The sequence below is a fragment of the Ascaphus truei genome, chromosome 12 (genome assembly GCF_040206685.1).
Source record: "Ascaphus truei isolate aAscTru1 chromosome 12, aAscTru1.hap1, whole genome shotgun sequence".
In the NCBI taxonomy this organism is placed as follows: Eukaryota; Metazoa; Chordata; class Amphibia; order Anura; family Ascaphidae; genus Ascaphus; species Ascaphus truei.
This window is the reverse complement of record NC_134494.1, coordinates 30,303,740-30,321,547: the sequence shown is the minus strand read 5'-3', so window position 1 is coordinate 30,321,547 and position 17,808 is coordinate 30,303,740. Positions and strand designations below refer to the sequence as shown.

General features: G+C 45.2%; 1 protein-coding gene across 6 annotated transcripts in view; it reads right to left on the bottom strand.

Annotated features, from left to right (window-relative positions):
• The window catches only part of NELL1 (neural EGFL like 1), a 515,249-nt gene that overhangs the window by 211,169 nt on the left and 286,272 nt on the right, over positions 1-17,808 (bottom strand). For all 6 annotated transcript variants that reach the window (XM_075567201.1, XM_075567205.1, XM_075567202.1 and 3 more), the window contains one exon: positions 5,469-5,594. In XM_075567201.1, coding sequence (XP_075423316.1) covers positions 5,469-5,594 — 126 coding nt within the window. The remainder of the gene's footprint in view (positions 1-5,468; positions 5,595-17,808) is intronic.

Sequence of the window (17,808 nt, the reverse complement as noted above, 5' to 3'; positions counted from 1 at the left end):
TTGGTTTTAGGTGCCATGGGCACCCTAAGTACATTGGAGGGGAGGGGGCGTTTACTGTGATTGTGTGTATAGTGTATCGCTGAGACTATGGGACCATAGTAAATAGGTTGTATATACTGTTTTGTACAAATAAGTATACCGGTTCCCATGAGGGGCTATCCCGCCAACAAAGGGATCCTCACGGGTTGAGGCGCTGCACCAGCCACTCCAGGCTCCCCAAGTGCAGAGGCTTAGGTCTCTTGTAAGCCTAACAGGTTAGCAACATTACACCCAAAGCACGTCTATCTCCCTGAGGAGGAGGGAAAGGGTGTTACATTTGGAGGCGCTGCTGAGATTCAGACCTGGGGTACCCAAGTCCAAAAATATAGTAATAAAATGTGTGCAACAAAATGTCGCTACAGACCAGAATGGAGGTTCAGTAGTGAGCCCTGGCAGGGCTGGAACCTCCCAGCCACGTGGTGGCCGTTGGCCACGTGCCAAAATGGACTCACTTGTGACATATGCCTAGCCTTAATGCAAATCCAGGGTTTGCTAAAACCTGGGAAGTGGCGCGTATACCCGATTCAACGTCCGTCTGGGACACGGTGCCTAATAGCCAGCCGTACCGTCCTGGATGCGAAAAGGGGGCCCGAGGGCATGCACCTCCATGGAGCCCCGGATGGGGGGTGCACCCTAATATATCCGGAGGCAGAGATTAAGAGAGAGGAGGATAGTTATGGGGGGGGGGCAGATGGGAATCCCGGAGGAGAAAACTATGAGTCACCACCACATAGCCCACACCAGAGAGGGAGTGGACCCAAGCCCCAGGGTAGCCCCGTATCAGAAACCCTGTTAACCAACATACTGCAACGGTTGTCGGACAACCCTAACCATATCCTCCCACTCCCACCATTACCGCAGGCTAAAGGCCTTCTCTGGGGTGCTGCCCACCCCGCTAGACGAAGAAGAATTCGGGGAGTGGAAGGATCCACGCCCTTCAAGTACTAAGGGAGTGGTTCTGCTCGGAGGTTGTGAATAGACAACGAATAGTAGAGTGCTTGCGCCACCCTGCGGCCAATATTGTTCGACTATACCGTGAACAGTATATAGAGGCTGACGCCATGGACCTGGTTATGGCCTTAAATACTCCCTACGGTTCTTAAGACAATGCTGTGGAACTCATGGCCCAAGTCCACGATCTTAATCAAAATGAGGGGGAAGATATGTCTGCATTAATCCGGCGCTTGCAGCTAACACTATGGACACTGGTACACATACATATAAACACCTCATTAGTCCTATTCAATCCTGGACATCACCACCTATATGTCAGTGTTCACTTCCAACATTTCTATATTTTTGAGAGTAACTGTGAGTGCATCGTAATTGGGGGCTTTTCTGAGATCTTTGTGAATCCCATTTTGTACTTGACCATATTTCCCTTAGGCTGAGTCCCTGCTGGCACTGAGTGGGCTGGCGCTTGCGGTGGTTATTTACATATATAGCTATATGTAAGTCCCTGCTCACGCAGTGCGCTCGGCGCTCGTGCACACACGCGCTCAGGTAAACAAAAAAAATTATACTTTCAAGCGCGCTCAATGGCCCTCCACCCCACGCGCGCGCAAATGCCAGGACATCCGGCGCTCATGCTTGGAGCGCTCTCCAAGCATTAGCGCGCTCAGCGCCAGTGGGGACTTTGCCTTAGGTGTACCCGACCCTTTCAGCTTTCATCTCACCATTGTGTATGTGGGTGGAGCGAGTAGCCACTTTAGGTTGTGCTATATCTTTTGATTTCTATAGCAGGCTTCTGCACACTTCTCCAGCAGTGCAAGATCTTTGCAACACTTTCCTGTTTGTGATAATTTGTTGCAAATATTCCCAGCCGTTTGAGCTGGGCGGCACCCTGATTTTTGGCATTTTAGTAGAGCGTGGTAGCCCTACCCCCCTTGTCTTTATAATAACGTTTGAAAACTGCTTTACAATGCACAGCTCACCATCAAGTATAAAAAAGTGTGTGAAATTTTCATCTACGGTCCCAAAGAAGGCAGAGAGAGAGCGAGAGAGGAAGCAGTATTTAAATGAGCTTATTTCCCAAGTACTGTATCTATGCTGTGTTCACAGGTATCTCTCCACGTGGAGCAGAAGTGACTATTTGGAAGGTATACAAGTAGAGAGTCCTATTTAGTAGAGGACCCTTTGACTTGTATACCTCCGTATAACTGCAAAGTTATGTAAATATGCACATACTGTATGCTTTTCCCCCAGGTATCTGAGGTCTGCTCGCAGATATCACTCCCCCTGGATTATGTGGGCGTTTTCAGGGTTTATTGAATAAGCCCCTTCACATGCTCATTTGCATGACCAGACTATCACCTGTGTCGGCTGTGTATCATCTTTCACACCCTGGAGCAAATTTTCAGAACTCGTCAACCTCGTCAAAACAATGGCACTACATGTATCGAAGAAAAAAAATTCCATTGAATTGAACAGGATTTGTTTTTCTCTGATACAACGGAGGGCACGTTGTTGCCACAGAATTGTACTACTTTGGCCCTGATACGTATTGCCCCATGTCCTGAGAGAGGATACACAACCTTTTCACCACCCCGTCACACTCAACCTAGCTATCATCAGATAGGCACAAGGAACATAAAAGGCCTGGAAAGTCACCCGGGGAAGCAAAAAAATTTTTAAATAAACAAGCGTGGCGAAAGGAAGAGACAGAGATATATAACTTATTACCAGTGATGGACCTCCCGAAAAACCCATAAACGGGCTGTAATTGCAAATCAAGCTTCAGATGACTCTGCAAGGCACTCAACCCTTTGATTTCATCGTTTATATGTCACATCAAGCTCTCAATATTATTGCAGCTCCATTACTGCTGGTTGGGGGTACATAATCCCTACATTATTATATATCTGGATTTAAGAATATCCTGTCTGACATTTTAGAAGGAAATGGACTTCAAATCAAGTAGAACGATTAGCACAGGGAAGCCTAATTGCTTTATTATTTCAACAACTCGAAGGCATTAAATGCACTTTTAACTACTGTGTTGAAGTCATATTGGCAACCAAATATAATTTTACCTCTGATCTAATTATAGGGATGAGGAGTTTAATAAACAAATTACAAGACACAATAAATGTAAATTATACTCATTGTGATTACAGCCTGTTTGCTTATGGAGTAGCTGCAAACAGATTGAAAGTCAATTGGGTGATAGAGATTGAGGCCAGTTTTTCTTGTATTACTCTATTATACCACAGTCCCTCCAATATTGGGCACACGAGGCAGACTTTAGTACCTCTGTCAAGTTGGGGTACAGAAGCTTCTAAGCAAGTGAGCATCTTCTATGAAGAGTCAGACCAATTTAGTATACGACACCTGCATTCAATCTGAACCCCTTCAGTGTACATCTGAGTCGCCCTAAAGGCGGATGCCTGATGGGGCTCCCCAAGAGCTGCTCCCCTCTGCACTGAACCAGCATGCTAAGGGTTAACATTTGCTTGTACTTTGTGGAACAGCAACCCCACCCACTGGAATGTTAGTGAGCCAAGAGGACAAAGGACTTTGAATTCACAGCTGCTGAAGGGCAGCCAATGGGTGTGAGCCATTTGCTGCCGCCATTCGCTGATGTTTTGTTATGTTAAAGCGTCTCTATTTCAATCTGAAACTCACAAGCCCTTTAATCCCCGGTAGCCAATTTTCCAACTCTATCTGTCCATGAAATATCTGTGAATTGACTGTATAACCTGTTTTTTTTTTAATGTAACCATGTATTGTTATAACTCTGTGCCCAGGAAATGCTTGAAAACGAGAGGTAGCTCAATGTATTACTTCCTGGTAAAACATTTGTATAAATAAAAATAAAAACAAATATGCAAAGATCATTTAAAGCAGCATTCCAACCATTCAACCCTCTGCTTCCCAAGATACTTCCCTCCACAAGTGCTTCTGGGGATCCATAAACCTCCTGCCCCACGCAGGTCATTTTTATCAACCAAGACAAAACCTGAGCTGTGATTGGCTGCCACTAATCAACTGTGCCTTACTTGGTTTTAATGCAAATTAGCAACCAGATGGTTGTAAGCTAGTGTAAAATGATGGCTATTAACCCCTCCAATTAGCATTCGTTATACTACAGTATAATTACCTTTGATAAGCATTTTAGAAAAACATATTTTGCTCTGCAACCACTTCTCTTTACAAGTACTGTAGACCCACACATCACAGCAGAGTATGTTGCAGAGTCCATGCAATGGGTTAATATATTGGTATGAAAAATCTTATCACACAAAACTGAAGCTTCCGAAAGAAATGAATGTTCTAAATATAGATAATAGAGTTGGGGGTGTCCTATAGCTGAATAAGCGCCATAGTGATTCTGTGCTACAATTCTGCCAGCATCAATTAAACACCCTGCCAGGACAACATGGGATGCTAATGTATTTGTAACTCAATCATTTACATTCTGACCATATCATTTTCTTGGAATGGAAAGCAGCACAATTTCATTCTGCAAGGGCAATTAAAAAGGTGACCACCAAATAGAATACACATTAGCATCCTGCAGTAGCCAAATTGGAGGCAATCGGGGAGGGGGATTGTGCTTAAGTTATCGCTGGTTGATAGGGCTCGTATTCTCAAACTGCGCCTATAAACACTATCCCCCCAGGGAAGTTTAAAACTAAGCTGACATCTTTAAATGGAGAGATTTCTGTTGAAGGGATGCTTCACTAGTCACGGCTTCAGCTGGAGCAGTTGGCACCTTCAGCACCAGCCTTAGAACGGAACAGAATGCTGGTATTTCTCAGAGGGACTCGTCAAGGGTGAAGCAACAGAAGGGTGGAAATGTAGAGAGGAGTAAGGGGTCATTTGAAGATGGCTGTGTAGTTACACTTCTACACCGCTCAGAGCTGTTAAACAGGGACAGCAATATGCTGCATTGTTGGCCCTGTTTTGCAGCTACTTAGCTCTGTAACGGCTGCAGAAGTAGAACAGCCTAAAGTGTTTTTATACAGATGTGTCTACATGATATAAGTCACATGTACCTTTGCCCAAGGAATTTACAAACAAATAATTTAGTGGCTGATGAAGACACAGATACAGTGGTTTTCCTGGGGTCCACAAACCTAGCATTGAGCCCCGACGACAGTTTAAAAAAAAAAACCGGTACCTTAAAGTTACCCTTTCAGTGCTAGAGATTGGTCTGTAACACCTTTTTCTGCACAGCATTGTGTACAATCCCTTCCAACGCTGAAGGTAACAGAGAAATTCAAAGCTCGCATCAAACAAACCACATAAGATTGCCCAATAGTACAGCAACAAACAAATATGTTTCATGGCCAAGTGATTTCACTGTAATGCATCTCCAATGCTAACTTGCACTGTAATCTTACTAGGGAGTGCTGAACTAGCCACAAACCTGCTACTTTCCCCCAGTCACTACACCCAACACACACACAGGAATTGCCACTGCTCACCTGTGCAGGAGAAGTCATCGACACGGACGTACCCAGGCACGCAGTCACAGCGGTAAGACCCAGGTAGGTTGACACACACGGTGTTGGCTTGGCAGTAATGCATTTTGGCAGCGCATTCATCAACGTCTGTAAACACAGCAACAATGGCAAAGTCGTTAGGAAAACGAGGCGGAGAGCAGCTAGAGGCTTGAGCATAAGTAAAAGGTAAAAGGCAATCAAGGCATTGTAAGTAGATGGGAGCTTTAATTACTTAGCAAAAAAAAAAACGTGTTGCAAATGGTAGTCAGTAAAACAAAATCGGCTTTCGTCCTGGCAGTGAAAATATATCATGCAAATGAGAGACGTTTTGTTTATGTATAAAACTGGAGACAAAAGGACTTGTGCCCCCAAAAATAAACATGCCGTAAGTGATGTTGTGCATAATAGTAATAAGTACCACTGCTCTCTTGTTCCTGTAGCTCAAAAGTTTTGGCCAAATTATATATATTTTTTGTCAACCACAAAACACTAAATGACCCTTATATGAAGAAAACAGATTTTTCTCATTATATTCTTCTTAAAAAAATAGTATAGCCCACAATTAACAAGCAAACTAAGGCTACGGCCCCAGTGCCTGCGCTGCACGCGCGCCTGCGAGGCTGGCGGTGCGTGCAGCCGAGTCCCCCGGTCTGCAGATAGCTGCAGGGGAAAAGACAGGGGGGGGGGGGGAAAGGGGCGTGACAGAGGCACGGCAATGATGTCACCCAGCAGGTTCGCCCTCATTTGCTGAACCACCGGGGGGCGTGGCCTAGCACTCTGTTTGCGAGTCCTGCTCTCAATTTTCTTGAGAGCACGAGTTTCTGTCTGCGCAGAGCGGCGCCCCCTCCTGGCAGCGGGCCCGGCACCATTGTGGGGCGGCTCTTGTACCACAGGGGGCGCTGCAGTAGCCAGCGGGGACCTGGCCTTACATTGTAGATGAGGAAATCTCATACAAAGTATATTAAAGGGTAGTTTTTTGAGAGGCTTTAACTTTTGTATGGCGATGCAATTACCCCTTGCCCAAAGCTTCCCTGGAATTGGAGAATCATCGTCCCTGCATTTTGAATAGGGGCCTTTGTTTGAAAAAGCCTACATAGATCCTTACCAGGGCTGCCCGCTTATATTTGTGTGTTCTGCTGCAGATAATCAGTGCAGTGCATTGCTAACCCCTTCAGCTCTGAAAGAATTAATGATCCGACACATTATGCTAACTTAGACACTTCAATTATGGTAATATTCTGTCTGGTAGAGCTTCTTCTTAACTTCATACAGCTGCTTCCCACTTCTACGCTTCAATGATGCTTCCAGAAACTCCCAATTATACTGTATGCAAAAAAAATAACAGCATTCTTGACGTCTGTCATTGTCACAGTTTTAACAATGAAGTCTGTTTTGACAATGCTTTCTAATTGTGCATTCAGTATTCCTGTGCAATGCATTGCTGCTCCTTCTGGAAGCAAAATTGTTGAAGCTGTAGACCAGTGATATTCAACAGGGGTTCCGAGGAAACCTTGGGTACTCTGGGCATCCCCTAAAGCAGGGGTGGGCAACCTATTTTTCAATGTAGCCACAGGTGTGGCGAAATAGAACTGAAAATAGCCACACCATGTAAAAATTGAGGAACTATGTTGCGCATGCGAAATTTTTAAACACACACTGAACAAGTTAATAAATTCTCAGACCGCACCCCCCCTCAAGTTCCCTCTCACCTCTCACCTCCCTCCTCCTCATCTCCTTACCCCCGTCATCATCATCATATCATTTAACCCCCCCTCATCATATCATTTAACCCCCCAAATCGTCTCATTTAACCCACCTCATCGTCTCATTTAACCCCCCCATATCATCTCCCCCAGCACCCTTCATCCCCCCCTCCCCCAGCACCCTTCATCTTTCCCTCCCCCAGCACCCTTCATCTCCCCCTCCCCCAGCACCCTTCATCTCCCCCAGTCCCTTTCAGCAGCCCACCTCATCATCAAGCGTTAGCGCATAAACCTCTGCTACTGGAGCGGGCTCGGAGGGGAGTGAGCGCGTCACACGTGCTGGAGCTGGCTCGGAGGGGAGGGAGCGTGTTACACATGTGCTGGAACGGGCTCGGGTGGTGGGGGAGGGGAGAGTGAGTGCATCAAACCACTGGAGCGTGCTCCTTCCCTACCAAGAAAGGGAATGGGGGGGAGGGGGGTTGAGAGGGCCGTCGCGGGCCGCACAGGGAGTCCCGGCTGCCTTGTATTGTAGTTACTAAATTTGCCACAGCTTCACTGCCAATTCGCCAAAGTGGTGAATAGCGACAGGGTTGCCCACCCTGGCCCTAAAGGGTTCCCTACTATTTTCAGGTCATTTGAAAATGGCACCAAATACCTCAGACGCGCTATTAGAGAGGGTGGGGTTCATTACAATGTATCTGATCTCAGACGCGCTATTAGAGAGGGTTGGGGTTCATTACAATGTATCTGATCTCAGACGCGCTATTAGAGAGGGTTGGGGTTCATTACAATGTATCTGATCTCAGACGCGCTATTAGAGAGGGTTGGGGTTCATTACAATGTATCTGATCTCAGACACACTATTAGAGAGGGTTGGGGCACCATACAATGCATCTAGGGTTGCCACATTCTACTGAAGGCCAACCCAGAGATAAAAAAAAATTAATTTAGCGTTTACCTTCGGTGGCGGCGTCTCCCGGAATCCTTCGGAAATCCTCCCGGCGTCTTCCCGTGCAACCCGTCAACATGGGCGTGTGGCGTCAAATTGTGCTGCGTTGTCATGGCAACGTGGTACCGCGTGGTATTGTGATGTCACGTAGTGTCTTGAAGTCATGTGGCATTCCTGTTGACACAGCAACGCGGCGCCACGTGCCCATATTGACAGGAGTTGATGGGGAAGATGTCAGGAGGATGCCGGGAGACAACTCCGCCGAACGCGGCCACCCTGAAGTTTACTAGGTAAACCAGTCGCCCAGAGATACATGGTCAAAACCCGTAGTCTCCAGGTCAAACCCGGAGTGGTGGCAACCCTTAATGCATCTGATCTCAGACGCACTATTAGAGAGGGTTGAGGTTCCGCAGAATTTCACAATATAATTACATGGTTCCTTAACTAAAAAAAAGTTGAAAATTACTGCTGTAGGGCTAGGTTTTACGTAAAAGGTTAAACAAGGGAAAATTCTAGCTATAGATCCAATGATTGGTACAGTAGATTACTTAAAGTTGCAGTGCCAATTTAGGCCCAAAGTGAACTAATGGAAGTCATGAGATAAATAATTTAATACCAAGTAATTAATAGTACAGTATTATTCATTAATTGTTTTACAAACATTAGATACCATTTTAACATAATTTTTGAAAACCATAAAAAATTCCTTTTTATTTACTGTCAACTTGAATCCTAAAATGTGCCGGGGGTGGGGGCGGATTCTATCTTGTTTGCCCAACTCCATTAATATGATTATCAGATTAATTGACAAGATTCTTTGGGGGAGTGTTGCAGGGTACATGCAACCACACACGCAGGTTCTCTTGATAAGGCTTATTTATTGAGCCTTAAAAACATACAGCACACAAAAACAAAATAGCTTCTCTTCAGCATAGAAAACAAGGCAGCTTCTCTTCAGCATGCAGGGCACAGACAGTTATCACACATGTACTTTGAAAAACAGACCTTATAGCAGTAATGTCTTCAGTATTTCAGTCCTGTCTCCTGACCAGCTAGCTTACATGTGTGTACAGCCTGGGGGTTATTAAAACACCTTGATTATGCAGCTGGGGTCAGACTAATTAAGCAGCCCTTCTCAACTGAAACTTAACCTCGTCACCGCTGCACTGCAAGCCTAAACATAGGTTTGCCAGGTATATGGCTGGTGACTTTCATTCACCCTGTCACATTCCTCCCCTGTTAGTGTGTGGCTGGGGCCACGCATGGCTGAAGCCCGATCATCCACCCCTTCTCTAGAAAAGAAGTCAGCATTTGCATTTTCTTTTCCAGGCCTGTGCTGAATCTCAAATGAGAAGGGTTGGAGGGCCATATGCCACCTGGTCAATCTAGCATTGGAGTCCTTCATACTATGTAACCACTTTAATGGAGCATAGTCTGTCACCAGAGTAAAATGGACTTCTGCCAGGTAATGCCTCAAAGCCTCGATTGCCCACTTTACTGCGAGGCACTCCTTCTCAATCACTGAGTAGTTTTTTTCCCTCTGGAACAATTTCCTACTCAGAAAAAGGATCGGATGTTCCACTCCCTCAAACTGTTGACAACACTGCCCCTAGGCCCTCTGACATTCCCTTGACCATACCACTTGTGTTGGGGCACACTTTTTTGTGAGGTCCGTTAATGGGGCTGCAACTTCCGAGTAGTTGGGGATGAACCGCCGATAGTACCCTGCTAAACCCAGCAGAGAGCGTACCTGCGTTTTTGTTTGGGGGGTCAGAACGTCTTTCAGGGCAACTACCTTGTCGGCTAGTGGCCTTACTTTTCCACCTCCCACTGCATACCCTAAGTATTTGGTTTCCGCCTTACCTAAGGCACATTTCTTAGGGTTGTCTGTGAGCCCTGCCTCTCTGAGATTTGAGGACCGCTTTCAGCCTATTTAGATGGGCCCGCCAGTGTTTACTATAAATGACAATGTCATCTATGTAGGCTGCGGCATAAGCCCTATGAGGTCTCAGCACTTCATCCATGAGCCTCTGAAACGTGGCTGGGGCTCCATGCAGTCCAAATGGCATTGTCACAAACTGGTATAAATCCATGGGAGGGGCAAAAGCTGTTTTGCATTTGGACTTTTCTTCTAAAGGTATTTGCCAGTATCCTTTTGTTAAGTCCAGCGTGGATATATATTCCGCGTTACCAAGGGCGTCAATGAACTCGTCCACCCTTGGCATCGGATATGTGTCAAACTTGGATATCGCATTGACCTTTTGGAGGTCCACACAAAATCTTACCTTCCAGGTTTCCTTCCGGGTTTAGGGACAATAACTAGCGGACTACACCACTCACTGCATGATTCCTCAATCACGCCTAAGTGTAACATTTCTTGTGTCTCCTTCTCTACCAGGGCCTTACGGCTTTCAGGCAACCTATAAGGACGGGAACATACTTTTACCCCAGGTGCTGCCTCCATCACATGTGAAACTAAATTAGTTTGCCCTGGTAAATCAGAAAAAACATCACTGAATTGTGTAATTATTTCTATCAAGTCCCCTTTTTGTTCAGAGGACAATTGTCTACCCATTGGGATTTCCTCGTCACCACAGATGTTCCCCCGTGGGGGCTGAGGACCCAGGTCAGTTTCCTCCTCCACCGGGTGGATCAATAGAGACCGCTGCACCTTCCAGGGTTTCAGCAAGTTCACATGGTAAATTTGTTTACCCTTCCTGGACCCTGGTTGAGCAATCTCGTAATCCACATCACCCGTGCGGCGGAGTACTTCGAATGGGCCCTGCCATTTGGCTAGGAGTTTGCTCTCACAACTGAGTAACAATAACATCACCTGGTCTCCCGGGTGAAACACTCTCATACGAACATTTTGATTGTAATGTCTCTCCTGACTGTCCTGGGCTGATCTAAGATTCTCCCTAGCAAAATGGCCGACCACATCTAGGCGCTTCCTAAGGTCCAATACATATTGCAGGGTATTCTTAGAAGGGGACCACTGTTCCTCCCAGGTCTCCTTTAGGTGATCTAGGATACCCCGGGGTTGGCGGCCATACAGCAGTTCAAATGGAGAGAATCCCGTGGAGGCCTGGGGAACTTCATGCACTGCAAACAGCAGAAAAGGGATAAGTTCATCCCAGGCTCTATTCTCTGAATCTACAAATTTCCTCAGCATCCCTTTTAGAGTTCGGTTAAATCTTTCCACCAATCCGTCAGTTTGTGGATGGTAGACCGATGTCCGAACAGACTTGACCTTTAGTAATTTTAAGACATCCTGCATCAGTTTAGCCATAAAATGTGTACCTTGGTCTGTCAACGTAACCTGGGGAAGTCCAACCCGTGAGAACAGCTCCAACAACTTGTTGGCTACTTGCTTCGCCGTTGTTGTTCTCAGGGGGAACGCCTCAGGATATCTTGTTGCATAGTCAACTATTTCAAGAATAGTCCCTGGCCTGGCAGCTCCAGCTGATTCTGGAAGTTAGGCCTGGTCAAAAGTCAGGCCCAAAGTCCAGGTCTGACCTCCGTGTCCAAAAAGGCCTTAGCTCTCCTCAGCAGCAGGGCCCTCTAACCACGCCCATAGAGGGATCTGGCTGGCCAATGCCAGAATCTATGCCAGCCCTGATGCCAGTGCAGTAGGGCCCAAGCTCTCACCTCCGTGGGACACTACTTGAATGGAGGCCCTCCCCAACCCCCTGGTAAAAAAAATTTAGAGAAGAGAAAGAGTGAGAGAGGGAGGATAAATGCAGGTGGCAAGTGAGAAAGAGAGAGTGAGTGAGAGAAAGTGGGGGAGAGGGGGTTGGAAGAGAGAGGGGGGGGAGGGGTGAGAAAAAAAAGTGTGTGTGTGACAGGGGGAAGTTGAGCAAGGGGAGAGCAAGAGGGGGGCTTACAGAGCCACCAACAGCTGTTGACGGACCTGTTTACTATTAACGAAACAATACTAGAAAAAACGGCTACAGTAACTTTCAAAGTATTGCAAAGTATATTCTGTTTGATAGAGGGCAGTGAGACAACCATCAACCCAAATCAATACAGCACACTTACAGAGTATTTGTCTACTGTGACTATTTCAAGTGAAACTCTCCCTTGAGAGCTTTGGGAGGCCGGCATTTGCTGATCTGTCTGTCGGTCTGTTTCCCGCCCACTCCAGCAGTAAAAGGGTTAAGAGAGGGATGAGCAGGTGAAAAACTGTGACAGCACAATTTAAATACACTGCAGGGATTTAAAGATCCTGACTGTGTTATCCAATTAAAACCAGGCCGCATCGTTCCCATGTTAATGAAACACTAAGCTATTTGATACAGGAACGCAAGGCTAGAATACTGAAAAGGAGAGAGGGGTTGTGTCTAACAGCCTTCCTGTTTGTTAGTTCCCTGGTAGCCTGACAGAGAGATGGTTTCTCATTAAAATTTGCTCTTCCAGTAAACATTTTCATATTCTAAGTGGCCCTGTTTGAATTGGTCGCTGAAGCTGGCTTTGCCGAAGACTTTGCCCGTGACCTGAAAAAAAAAAAAGCTTTAGCAATCTGTTCAGCTTTGACTTTGCAAATGTGATGCTCATAACGTGTGACCACAAGAGAAAAGCGCTAAGCCTGGGGAGATTTTATTTTTGCACTTTCAATATTAGACGTCTTCATGATATACTGGGAAAACGGTGCGAATTAGAGACGTGTAAATAAATGGGAGTAGACACGGACCTCCCCACAGACAGAAACCTTTCTGGGTGTATTTTCACATCTCCTTATTTTAGCTTTTGTGATGCAATAATAGAAGATATTAGAAATTTGGGCCGAGTGCTAGTTATTGGATAGTTAATTAAATGCCCATAGTTTGTTATAGCGATGCATTTCAAAAAGTCAAAAGTTAGAAATGTGTGATTTCTTAACCTGTTAATGTAAAGCTAGAAATATACCACAAAGCCTTATTCAATGACGTCCAAAATTGGCATTGAAACCGTTGAACACTGTCAATTTTGTACCAAAACAGTTTGATATATAGGCTCCAAAGAGTTTCTGCTGGCTTACATTCTGCAGCTAAAGTATCTGCAACAAACCTGTAAGGGACAAGTCATGTGGGTGAGTGCTTTCAATCTTTTGCAACATAAGCATCTTTTCAAGATGATCGAGAATTATTGCAGTCCCTCTGATTTCAATGAAGATGGAACTCTTCTCTAGCACAGGAATCAATGATTCACAGTGCGCTGTATAGCGGCCCTGTGTTCGATGCTTATCCTCACGAAGCCCTAGTGGCGAAACGCGTTGAGTTGGAGACTTAGCCTTGCTGGAGAAGTGGTGAGAAGTGCCAGGAGGTCCGCAGAACAGCTACAAGCCTTCAAACCCCAAGCATCGCGAGACGAGAAGTCTGTGACGTCACGAAGCAGGAAGTGCACACCAGGTGAGCTAGCCGGCGTTCCCAGGTGTACTTCCACAAGACTGAGTAGGGGTAATAAGTTGCTGAACACACAGAGGGTAACCCAAGGGACAAGGGTAAAAGTGAAGTGGATGGGAAGGGAGGATACCCCTGCTCAGTTATGGTAATAGTAGATACGGTGGTCGTCCAAGGATATGTGACTATGGGCTAGTATCTAGTGACGTAGCTAGAGTGAATAAGGGACCGAGACCCCCATATTCACCTTTTTAAACGTTCGGCTATATGGGCAATAGACAACAGCATCTACATACAGGCATACCCCGCATTAACGTACGCAATGGGACCGGAGCATGTATGTAAAGTGAAAATGTACTTAAAGTGAAGCACTACCTTTTCCCACTTATCGATGCATGTACTGTACTGCAATCGTCATTTGCGTGCATAACTGATGTAAATAAGGCATTTCTAACAGGCTCTATAGTCTCCACGCTTGCGCACACCTTCGGTACAGGCAGGGAGCTGGTATTGCTGTTCAGGACATTTTGACTGGCGCATGCGTGAACTGCCGTTTGCCTATTGAGCGAGATGTACTTACTCGCGAGTGTACTTAAAGTGAGTGTACTTAAACCGGGGTATGCCTGTACTGGAGTCTAACCATAACTCTCTTAATTAGTACCGTACAGGTACACATCACAGTAGTTGACTGCTAGTTCAGTGCTGTCTACCTCCAGGATTACAAAGGGGTAGACATTAGGTGACTAATTAGTCTCTAAGAACAGTTTGCTCACTAGACACACCTCTCTAAGGTGCTTTTGTTAGCCAAACGCTATCTACAGGCATACCCTGCATTAACGTACGCAATGGGACCGGAGCATGTATGTAAAGCGAAAATGTACTTAAAGTGAAGCACTACCTTTTCCCACTTATCGATGCATGTACTGTACTGCAATCGTCATATACGTGCATAACTGATGTAAATAACGCGTTTGTAACAGGCTCTATAGTCTCCCCGCTTGCGCACAGCTTCGGTACAGGTAGGGAGCCGGTATTGCTGTTCAGGACGTGATGACAGGCGCATGCGTGAGCTGGCGTTTGCCTATTGAGCGATATGTACTTACTCGCGAGTGTACTTAAAGTGAGTGTACTTAAAGCGGGGTATGTCTGTATGCTAATAATATTATTGACTTATTCTATTTAAGCCTATAGTATTTACATTACTTACTGTTCCACTACTGACTATACGTCGTGTTTTCATATATACCCTTTTATTTTAATTATAATACTAATAAAGGTTACTTTTCATTTTGACCACTTTACATATGGATACTTGAGTGCTCTCACAATACCAGGTCCTTTCTCTTCAGTTCCTATGAACACACAGAGGGACCACCGCGGTGGCAAAACCACAAAGATACCGTTAATACGCCTGTGTTCTAAGCCTAAATGTGAGTCTAGCATTTTATGCTGTATTTTTGCACCAATATACATTTTTAAATCTGCACTTGGATCCGCTTTTTCTTCTCTATTTCCTGATCTCTAGAGGAAAGGAACAAGTTCTCTTGAAAAGAAGAATTGTCAAGCAACATATGGTTTAATGTCTATTTTTATATCACTGCACCATGCACTTTGTACTACTGTATATACATTATTTATCTGCAACAGCAACTTGTTTTTAACATCTTTTGCTACACTGCTACTTTGCAAGATTTTGCACATTGCTATATTGTACTGAATTTGCCACATTGTGTACATATTGAATATGTTTATTGCATTTTAAATCTAATTCTGCACTAGCACTTTAATTGTGTTCCCAGTTACTGTGAATAGCGCTCCCCTAATTTTCTCTTATCATTCGCTAGAACCTAGAGGTTGTTGGTTTTCATTGGATTAGAGCTGTACATTTATTCACTTTAGTTATAAGCGCCGGGTTATCATTCTTTTACGTATCACCTGTAGGGAAAAAGTCATGTGGGTGAGTGCTTTCAATCTTTTGCAACAAAAGCATCTATTCAAGATGATCGAGAATAATTGCAGTCCCTCTGATTTCAATGAAGTTGGAACTCTTCTCTAGCACAGGAATCAATGACTCACAGTAAGCTGAATAGCGGCCCTTGTGTTTCAATGTGTTTGTCAGCCTTTTTGATGCTTATCCTCAGTCTCCTTGAACATATCTGGCTTTTACGCCACATCTTTTCATCGGCTTCCACAAGCACCCGGCTGTGATTGAAGTGAGCAAGTGAGTGAAACTCCGTTTGAGCATTTGAGATTTTCATTTAGCCGATACATACTCTAATTCCCATCGTCTCTGTACCTTTATCTGATTTGCTAACGAGGCCAGGATAAAAGCAGGATTAATGCCTTCAAGCTCATTTTTTTAAAATAAAGATTATGACAATACCCAGAGCAATTACATTAAAATACTTGGCTCCATCCCCATTCATCGTACACCCAGCCTTTGAAACACAGTTTTTTGCTGCTCTGTTTTTATCTCGGATACTCATACACTGTCTGTGTCCTATCTATGTCCTGTAATATTGACTAGCTTACTCTTTCAAATCCACATAGATGCTATCTTCAGATGATAAATTGTAGCAAGCTACTCATATAATTGATCTAGAATCCCTGTGCCCTCAGCAACCTTTCACTGTGGCATTTTGAAGGACTCAGTATCTTTCTGAAAAATTAAATGCAGATGAAAACATTGCGATTCTTGTCATTATGGTGCGAAGATCAGCAAGGGAATCGGGGCCATCAATCCAATAAATGCTTCCAATTTGTAACCAAGTTACAAATAAATAGCATCTATGACAGCACCATTTTACTAGTTCGCTGATGGACTAAATCATTCACTTTCTGGGCAATTAGCATGCAATAAAATCGGCTGAATGTAAAGCAGTAGTTCACACTAGGGACACTATGAACTTGCTATAATATAATGCAATATGAGTGTGACAGCGCAATGTAATCCTTTCAAAGCAGCCATTCAAGCTGTGATTTTTTTTAAAAATATAGGATGGAAGCAGGGGTCTCCGGAGCGTAACCCCATTCATTTCAGCTTCCGGAGATACTTACCGCCGTTGGGGGTGCCTGTAGCCGCTCCGGTTGTAATGTTCACCTAATGGTGGTGTTTCCAATCTCCTGTGCCCTGTGGGTTAATAGAAAGCCGTAGCGTCATCAGGCAGGTGCGGCTTCCTATTGGCCCGCGTGACACGGGAGCTTTAAACCTTGCTGAGATTCCGGCACCTCCTTTGGAGGTCTGTATCTCGTCATACAAAAAGAAAAAAAGCATGAATTTCTCCTTTAAGGCTATGTCCCCAGAACGTTCAACAGCGCACGCCGCACGAACAAGTACCGCCCCTCAATGGGGCTGGGCCCACTACGTACCTTGGAGCGCATTTAGCAGCTGCGATCTACTACCAGTTTTTGCAAATACAACAAAATTGTATTTACAACTTGTGACGGAGGGGTGGCCACGCCCCTGCCGGCGGTTCAGCCAATGAGCGCAAACCAGCCACGTGAGGTCATGGCCACACCTCTGCAAAACCCCGCCACGCCCTACCGTCGCAATAACAAGCATCTCACCACAGACAGCAGATCGCAGTTTCCACGCGTGCACGCGCTGTTCCCCGCCGGGCGCGCGTGCTACAGTACAGACTGGGACCGCGGTCTAAAGGTTCTTCTCCATACTACTGTAGATGGACAAAACAATTACAGATCCTGATCACCGAGTGGACCTAATGCTTAGTTAAATAGCCAGAAGACATTCATCAACGTTCCTCTGCTAGTCTCCTGGTTCTCCATTGGCTGCCGACACCGAGTGTAATGTCTGGGTGGAATGTGGTGTTGCAATGGATTCTGGGGCACAACTTCCCTGAACACACTGGTGCCTGGGTTAGTCATGACCCAGAATTCACTGCCAAGTGGTTTCTGTCAATGCCACTCCCTGTCTGCTGCCCAGGATAGATAAGTACTTGTGCCCCACCGGCTTTACTCAGGGCAATAAATGTGTACTCCCCTAATGATACACTGGGCTTCTCTTCAGCCCCATGAACACTTAGAGGGTTATTCTACATCTAAACCAGCCATCACTGACGTTTATGGATGAAAATCCCTATTGGCTTCAATGAGAATTTTTTTGCCGACAATTGTCCAAACGGCTGCAATCAACCAATATAGAATATTGTTACAGTGGGATACATGGCACTAAAGATGGACGCACAAAACTACTGTAACAGCACACCAAGGTCTTTATAAAGGGTATACCTGGAACCAATTTAACACAAGAAAATTCAGCATGTTGCATACCC